This window comes from Pan paniscus, chromosome 15, assembly GCF_029289425.2.
Source record: "Pan paniscus chromosome 15, NHGRI_mPanPan1-v2.0_pri, whole genome shotgun sequence".
Classification (NCBI taxonomy): Eukaryota; Metazoa; Chordata; class Mammalia; order Primates; family Hominidae; genus Pan; species Pan paniscus.
This window is the reverse complement of record NC_073264.2, coordinates 91,184,285-91,193,590: the sequence shown is the minus strand read 5'-3', so window position 1 is coordinate 91,193,590 and position 9,306 is coordinate 91,184,285. Positions and strand designations below refer to the sequence as shown.

Sequence of the window (9,306 nt, the reverse complement as noted above, 5' to 3'; positions counted from 1 at the left end):
TTGGCTTAGCTAGGATAGACTTAGCACCTTAGATGGGGCACAGATCTTGTTCATTAACCAGCTGTGTAACCCTGAACCTTATTTTTCCCTCTATATAATAAAATTAAGATAGGATCACCTGCCCCATTGTGTGAAGATGTATATACCTATGATCATAAATTACAATTTGAGTTACCCGTAATAAATGCCCCATGCATGCAATTTCCCCTTTGCCTTTCCTTTCTAAGCTTCTCTTTGTGTATAATGAAAAAGGTGACTGGTCCAGATGCCTTCCAGTTCTTGATAAAAGCAATGGACGCCAGGTGTGGTGGCTTGTGCCCATAATCCCAGCTACTGCGGAGCCTGAGGCAGGAGGACTGCTTGACGCCACAGTGAGTTATGATCGTGCCACACAGCACTCCAGCCTGGGTGACAGAGCAAGACTCCATCTCTTTAACAAACAAAAAAAAAATAGCAAGGGGCTCTTTGAAAACCTTGCTACAAAGGGAACAGGAGACACTGCAACATGTGCCTTAGATACATGAACCATAAAGTTGGTCAGACTGTGGAGCTTCTTCTAGGCCTACTGTGAATAAAATATAATTTATACACATCGATTGAATTCTGCTTTAAAACAGACTTGATTGGAACTCTGTGAAATATGAGACAGGAGTTGCATCAAGACTTGCATGCTCTGCACACCACCCGCTAGTGTGGGCTGCCTCTTGCCCTCCCCATCTCTGGTATCTCCCATGCTGCCTTCTCTTCTGACATTGGCCTCATTCCTCCAGCTCTGTGCTTTAGATCTACTGAGTCAACAAAAACGGTAGGTTTCAGAAAATTTAATAGATCATACTTAACAGTGCAAGTGTTCAGCCCTTGATGCTCTTACCTGAAAGGAGCCCACTCCACTTGTAGGTCTGGCTTTAATAATTCCATGGCTCAGTCCTGCACCCTGATGTGACATTTAGTGGGTGACTTTATGTGCTGCTAGTTGGTTCTGTCATGTCAACCACAATTTGCTGTTACAGTGGATGAAAGCGTACCCAGTCTCGTATATATAGTTACATATCACGTATGCCAAATGTATTAGTCCATTTTCATACTACTATGAAAAAACACCCGAGACTGGGTAGTTTATAAAGAAAAAGAGGTTTAATGGACTCACAGTTCCACGTGGCTGGGAAGGCCTCACAATCATGGCGGATGGTGGAGAAACAAAGGCACAACTTAACATGATGGCAGGCAAGAGAGCACGTGCAGGGAAACTCCCATTTATAAAACCATTAGTTCTCATGAGACTTATTCACTATTACAAGAAGAGCATGGGAAAAACCCACCCCCATGATTCAGTTATCTTCCACCAGGTCCCTCCCACAACATGTGAGGATTATGGGAGCTACAATTCAAGATGAGATTTGGGTGGGGACACAGCCAAGCCATATCTCAAAGCCTGCCCCTTGGCTGGACCTTGGGAACATCTGCTGCCTGGATCCTCACAGCAGTATAGGATGACCCTGGAGCTAAAATGCCTGGGTTCAAATTCCAGCTCCGCCACTTGCCAGCTATGCGACTTTTCAAAAATAACTGTTATTTCTCTATCTGTAAATGGAGATGACGGTGGTATGTCTTTGATAAGGTTATGAAAATTTAAATAAACACAAAACCCATAGAAGAGTTCCTGGCACAAAGCGCTCAGCGCTTGCTGGCCAATGTTAATGCTCAAGGACCAGTGGACACAGACCAGGCTGAGTTGATCACCAGCCTCCAGGTGGGCCTTGGTCATGTCATTGCTGACATTCCCAGGAGCATATGGCCACAGACCACCTTTGATCTCTCATTTTTTGGATGTGTGAATCCTATTATATAAGCAGTGGCCACCAAACTTACTAGTTGATAGAAACACAGTAAGAAATTGTACAGTTTATGGTATTCTTTTGTCCTGGATTTGCTTGAAATAAGTAGGCTACTAAACTTGGAAATTTTGTCAAAGATTTTATAAGATGATCTGACCTAGGCATAATGTGGTGTTAGTACCATATTCACACTGGAAATCACGTAATACTGTATTAATTTATATTAGGGATAACTATATAACTTCCACTAAAGAATCCAGGAAAACCAAGCTGAACTTGTGTGTAGTGCAGTGCAGGAAGGTGTGCACTTTTGAGACAGCAGAGTCTTGGTTCCATTGCTTACCGTGGACTTTAAGTTATTTAACTCCCTTGAACCTCAGTTTCCTCATCTGTAAAATAGGTCTAATAAGGCTGCACGTGGTGGCTCATGCTTGTAATCCCAGCATTTTGGGAGGCCTAGGCAGGCAGACCAGGAGTTCAAGACCAGTCTGGCCAACATGGCGAAAGCCCATCTCTACTAAAAATACAAAAAATAGCTGGGCATGGTGGCAGGTGCCTGTAGTCCCAGCTACTTGGGAGAATCACTTGAACCTGGGGACTGGAGGTTGCAGTGAGCCGAGATTGTGCCACTGTACTCCAGCCTGGGTGACAGAGCAAGACTGTATCTCAAAAAAAAAAGGGGGCTAATAATGGTACATTCTTCAGGAGGTTGATGTGAAGATTAAGTGTAAAGCACTTAGACACAGGCACTGAAACACAGGAAGAACTCAGGAAACATTAGCTGTTACTGTTAGGTGGAAAAATACAGCCTTCCAAATCAGGGGCATGCAGCTTCATGCCAACAGAGGGGAGATGAGGGTTTCTTCAGTTAGGGAGAAGTAATTGTTAAACCTCAATGGGAGAATGATGGAAGCATGGTTTCCTCAAAAACATTAGGCATGTTGTGGTCAGTCCCAAAAGAAAAAAAAAAAAAAAAAAGACCAATGGGTAGAACTGCTTGTTTTCTGTGTTCCCATGTGTTGATTATTTTTGGGGAGTTACTTTACTTCCCATGTGTGCTATCAGCTGTGCCAGAAAGCACAGGGTAGTGACCCTACCCCCCACTGGCCTGGCTCAGCCCTGCCCTTCCCTAAGCCCCTCACCTTGGCGAGGGGCACAGCACTGCTGTCAGGGGTTGGGCCTGGACACCTACCAAGTGCAAACTCCTTGACCATGGACTCTCCCTAATGTGACTTCAATGTTATCTATTCAGCCCATTCTGCAGAACTTCTCTCCCCATTTCCAGGTGGGGCCCCCCCAGGGCCCAGAGGAATACTACTCCAAGTGTGAGTACTACTGCCAGACTTGGAGTAGTACTCCTCTAGGCCTGGGAGGGCCCATCTGGAAATGGAGACTCAGCACGGCCGGCTGGTGCTGAGTTCAGAAAGTCAAAGCAAGCATTCAGAGACTTCCATAGCAATTTGACAGTGTTGACACAATCCAAGCACCTGACTTTATATTCTAAAAATGTTATCTGTCCACAATAGATTGGGGGAAAAATAGTCCACCTCCTTAGATACAGCCTACCACACTGCCCTGGAGCTCTGGCTGTGCAGTCCAGTAGTTAACAGAAGAGGCTTTAGGTGCTGTCTGACCTGAGTTCAGGTGCTGCTAAAGTGCACTTTGTAGAAGTATGACCTTGGACAAGCATTTTACCTTTTGAATTTCCTTCAGGAAAACACAGACAATCCTAATGACCTACCTGTAACAGTGACGGCAGTAAGCACTTGTACTATTTTCATTCTGTGCAGGCGTGGCTTAACACTTTATATGTACTAAGTCACCAGACACATCAATCCTCTACAAACGGTATTATTATCACCACCTTCATTTTGTAGTTGGGGGACCACGGCACAGAGAAGTTATATAACCTGATCTAGGCTGCACAGCCAGTAAGTGGCAGAGCTGAGATTCAAACCCTGCCCACCTGACTCCAGCTCTGAGCTCTGACCCATTTTGCCAATCCACCTCCTTGTGCTGTTATGTGGATCAGATAAGCAATGTACCCGTGTGACCCCACATAGCCATCATGTAGCTATCAATCTGCCACCATCGTCTTGATTGGCTGGGTCCTGCTCCAGAGCAGGCCAACTGACTGCAGCTGTGATGAGGATGCCCTGCTGACTGTGAGGCTTGCCTGGCACTACCTGGAAGCCTATGCTGCCCCTGCCCCAACGTGGGTGGGACCAGTGCATGGTAAGAATCGCACATTCTTTGCCACGGTCCTTTGGACACTCGGATTAAACTGCGGGGCCAGCCCCACCATGATGTCGCCTTTCACTACCAGCCCCAGGGCTCTCCCTGTTTCCTTTCCTGGCTGTTGAGCTCATCTGATGTCGAGTTGTAATGTTTTCATACATAGAGGGTAGGGTCACAAAAGGCTTAAGCCTTATCTGCAAAATCAACTGGTTAAATTAGTTCAGTAGCTTTTCAAGTTTATTTAAAAAAAGCAGAACACACAAAAATACATACAAAACCCCAGATAATGTCCTTTACAGAATCCCAATATGTACAACAGATAAAGCAGAGCCTGTCTGTTGGAAGGTGGGAGGCCCTGCAGCCCTGTCTCCCTGCCTCCTTTATCGCCACACCCCCACTGCAGCCTACAAGGTTCCTAAGGTACATTTGGAAAATCCTAGGCCTCTGAGGAACAGTTTGAAAGACTACTTTAGAAAATCTTTCAAGACTAACATTCAACTCTATCCTAAATTATAAGATAAAGAGGTTGATGACAAACTGGAAATCAGCCTCATGCAGAAGAAAACAAACAGGGTCTAAAGCACCCTAGGGAGAACGCAATGTACACAAAGCACAAAGACACTCAAGCTCTGAGCCCAGCTCACTGTGTGACCCTGGGGACATCCTTAACCTTCTAGGCCTTAGCTTCCTCACTTGTGAATTTAAGGCATCAAATTAAGTCACCTTTTAGGATTTTTTCCCAAAATACTTGTGTGCTTTTGTATGTTTCTATGAGCTGCTTCCTCTGAAAGTTTCTGGGGATAGAAGAGAGACTCATTTACCCTGGGCAGGTGTTTGGGTTTGGTGGGACCTGCCTGTAAGCAGTGAGGCAGCCAGCGGGGTGCCAGGGAGAGAGGAGAAGCCTCGTAAAGCTGAAGCTCAAAGCTATGAAAAGCCGCTATGAGGACAGTCAATAGAATTCTTAGCTGCAGGGGGCTGAAACAGCACATTGGTCTCAGAGACAGATCCTAGAATCACCTCCAGCGACCCCAAGAGACGTACTCAGAAAGCTGAGAGAGGGCATGGGTGAAAAAGGAAATGATCGTGTTCTTCCTGGGTAAAGTTCTGGTGGAATGAAGGGTCCCTTTCTGGATGGAGGGTGGAAGCACAAAGTCAATCTTCAATTCCCAACAGCTGACAGCACCAAGAGATTCTATGTCACTGTGAGGATAATTTTATATCTATATAGATTGAGCATCCCTAATCTGAAAATCTGAACTGCTCCAAGATCCAGAACTTTTTGAGTGCTGACATGATGCTCCAAATGAAAATGTCCATGCCTGACCTCATGTGATGAATCACGGTCAAAAGCCTGTCAAAACTTTGTTTCATGCATAAAATTACTCAAAATATCATATAAAATCACCTTTAGGTTATTGTATATAAGGTGTATATGAAACATAAATGAATTTTGTGTTTAGATTTGGGTCCCATCCCCAAGATATCTCATTATGCTATGCAAACATTCCAAAATTCAAAAAAATCCAAAAGCTGAAACACTTCTGGTCCCAAGCATTTCAGACAGGGGATACTCAAGCAGTACGTATTTTTAACATAGAGAAGTTCACTAATTTTCTTTCCAAAACATATAAAAGTGAATTAAGAAACTAATACTTTTTTTATTGGGAATGTTAATGTCCATTAAAAGTATAACCAACATCCATTCATAAGAGTGACCTTTGGAAAGATTTTGTAAGGGTGCAAATAAGACTTTAAGGGAAGTGAACATCCAGTACAAAGAAGAGATTCCATGTTTGTGGCTCAATGTCTTACACTTAAATTTCACGGTGCCTCAAGATTCTCAGGAGGGCACCCACATGTTCCCATGCGTATCCGGTGCTTTGACATAAGGAATGTTCCATATCCATGGCCGATCTGGGGGAAAAACACATTATGTAATATTTATTTGAATAGGATCATAGAAAATGCACTCACCTGATGGTATAAAAACACTTATGTGCTTGACTCTCTAAACTGTGGTAGAGTATTTTCTGAACCAAGCCCAGAAGATTCTCCCCCTTCAGACAACAGCTTTTAGCAAAGGCTCCTATTAGGACACTAGGTGAGTGAACATGGGGAATGAAAAGGTTTGGCTGTGTCCCCATCCAAATCTCATTTTGAATTACAGCTCTCATAATTCCCACGTGTCATGGGAGGGACTTGGTGGGAGGTAATTGAATCATGGGGGTGGGTCTTTCCCATGCTGTTCTTATGATAGTGAATAAGTCTCACACAAGATCTGATGGTTTTATAAAGGGGAATTCCCCTACACAAGCGCTCTCTTGCCTGCCACCACGTAAGATGTGTCTTGCTTCCCCTTCCACCATGATTGTGAGGACTCCACAGCCATGTGGAACTATGAGTCAATTAAACCTCTTTCCTTTATAAATTACCCAGTCTCCAATATGTCTTTATTAGCAGTGTGAGGACAGAATAATACAGGGAGGCAGGCAGAGACACAGGGGCAAATCCTGGTGCTGCCACTTACTAGCTGTGTCACATTGGCAAATCACTTTAACCAGAACCCCAGGTTCCTTATCTGTACCTATGTTGCGGAGCTGTCACGAGGACTGAGAAAAATCCACATAGACATTGTATCTGGCAGACAGAAAAGGCCTAACAAAGGGAAGCAATTCCTTTCTTCTTTTAGGAAGCTGAAGAAAGCAACAGTAATAGTTGGTACAGCCACAGGTGCAGCTCTCAGCTGGTCACACGTAAGTAACCAAGAGGCCCACAGTCACATTTATAAAATGTTTTTGTTCTATTGTTAAGGGTTAATAATTGATGAAACATGAAGGCCTCTGTATAAATAACTGTAGACCAATGCTGAAGAAAACAACATGCCTGGGTATGGTACAATGGAAAGGACACTGAGGACCATGTCAAGTTCCACCTCCTCCGTCCCTCTTAATACCCTAGGGAAGGCATGTGGGTTATGGCATCAAGTTCCTCCTCTATGGAATGGGAATTAATTACTTTAGCAACTGGCAGGGATTACTATGGAGCACAAATGAGAACATCTGTGAAAGCTCCTGTTGTAGGTGCTCAATAAATGTGAACTTTTCTTCATCTTAACTGATGTTTCAGAAATTGAAAACATTTCAACAAATCACTTTTACCACACATTGCCACTGCTAGAGTCAAACCATTTCAAAAGAACTATAATATGGGTAGACCGTAAATACATCACAAGGATTAAAAATAACTCCCCATATTATTGTCTTGGTAAGTGTTAGAGAAACTTCAAGGGGCTAGAATGCATATTGTAAACTGCCTCTTGGCGGGTCTGGCATGGACCACCAAGTTAAAGCAGTGTCTCCCAACTGCGAACTCGCCTCTGGGACAACCTTTCCCTTTCTCTTGAACAGAGGCAGATGGTAGGTCACAGGAAGGTCTGACAAACAATGGTATCTGCTGCTGTCTTCTCGCAGCCTCACGGTTTGTTCAGAGCCATCATACGAACAGCAGCACCCAGCAGGATAGGTAGGAAAAAATACCAAAGATGGCAGCAAATCATCAGAACGCTGTTTGTCTGTCTCTGGCTTTGGGATGGTCTGAAAGCATGAAACCAAACACTTCTTTGTTAACTAAACAAGCTTGTTAGAGAGCCATACACCTGGGTCTGTGTTGCATGCTTGTTTCCTAAGAGGCTGAGGGTCTGGCAGGGCTGACAGATCTGACTCCCCATTGCACTCATTGGCCTCAACAAGCCCTTGCTCTCTTCCACTGGAAACTCCATCTGTGCTTGGACTTCTGTTATTTACCCATCGTTCCCTGTATACTGTTCTGTTGGGTAACATCAGCTCTGCTTCATTCCCAAGGCCAACGACACCCAATTCTTGCTATATGAGTGCTATTAGACATACTATTCAGCAATGCAGGATTTTTGATACAAGCATTTACCACTCAGCCAGTAACTTAAATATCACTGTTGCATTTACTCCTCTCCCTCAAAATTAGGTCATAAATGACCAAGCAAGGACCTGGTAACCACTCTGTTGGCAAATTCCCTGTAGCTCTGCTTTTTGAGTTTTTAGCCTTTCCAATACAAAAACTAAACTCTGCTGTTTAAATGAGTAGAACGTCTATAGCTGGCTGAAAAGCCCATCACTACCTGGAGGCAAAGCTAGAAAAATAACCATAGGAGGAGAAAAGAAGGTGGTTGTGATTCTTTTAACTCATCACTCCTGGAAATCAGCATTAATACTCACTGGTTGAGAGGAAAACCTGCTTTATGCAATCCTCCTAAATTGTCCCATGAGAGAACAACTTGCCTTGTAATAATTCATGCACGTATTTAAAACATTTGTTGCATGCTGGCTAGGTGCCAGAGATTTGCTAGGTGCTATGGACAGAGGGGAATAAGCCATGCATGAAACCTCGCAGGGCTTCTAGTCCAGTGGGGAAGACAGACAAGCAGGCATGCCACAGAGGTGGAGTTCTGACCTTTTCCACATCTGTGTAGCAGTCCCCTAACCTGGCTGACATGAGAAACGCTGGGCAGCCTGTTAGAGAACATTTTCCCAGGACACATGCACAGAGACCTTGTTTCAGTAGGTCTGGGTTGTGGCCTGGCAATATGCATTTTTATCAAATTCTAAAGATGATCTTGATGCAGTCAGAGTTTGGGATTCAAGGCTACGGGGATGGGAAGCTGTCTTTTTTCTGGACTATAGTGGAAGAATTTAAAAGAGGGGAGGGTCATGACCAGATGTGCATGGTAGCACTGTAGAGGATGGCTTCCAGTGGGAGGAGACCAGAACTGGGAAGATGAACAAGTAAGCAAGGCTGGGTGAGAAAGAGGAGGCCTACATTAAGGCCATGGCTGGAAGGATGAAAATGACAGCTCATGTGGTTTTGATCTCTTTATATACAGAGTCTCTGTCCCATCTCTCCCTGTGGTCATACTGTGTGCCTCTTCTGCCTCTTTAACTCTAGAACTTAGCTCTCCATGGGGAGGTAGTACCATGTAACGGGAAAGGGGGTGTGGGCATTGGAACCAGACTGCCAGTGGGGCCTTGACCAAGTTACTCTGAGTGCCCTAGATTCCTCATCTGGAAATTGGGGATTGTACTATCATACTTGCATCATGCGGTTGTGAGGATACAATGAATTAATTCATGTCAAGTGCTCATATGAGTTCCTAGTACACAAAAGTACTTAATGAATGCTAGCTGCTTTTGAGATTACTCAC

At 44.2% G+C, this 9,306-nt stretch overlaps 1 protein-coding gene across 8 annotated transcripts in view; it reads right to left on the bottom strand.

The window, feature by feature from the left end:
* Positions 1 to 4,288: 4,288 nt before the first annotated feature.
* Positions 4,289 to 9,306, bottom strand: part of TDP1 (tyrosyl-DNA phosphodiesterase 1) — an 89,706-nt gene continuing 84,688 nt past the window's right edge. For all 8 annotated transcript variants that reach the window (XM_055097935.2, XM_055097938.2, XM_003832754.5 and 5 more), the window contains one exon: positions 4,289 to 5,987. In XM_055097935.2, coding sequence (XP_054953910.1) covers positions 5,914 to 5,987 — 74 coding nt within the window. In that variant the 3' untranslated portion in view covers positions 4,289 to 5,913. The remainder of the gene's footprint in view (positions 5,988 to 9,306) is intronic.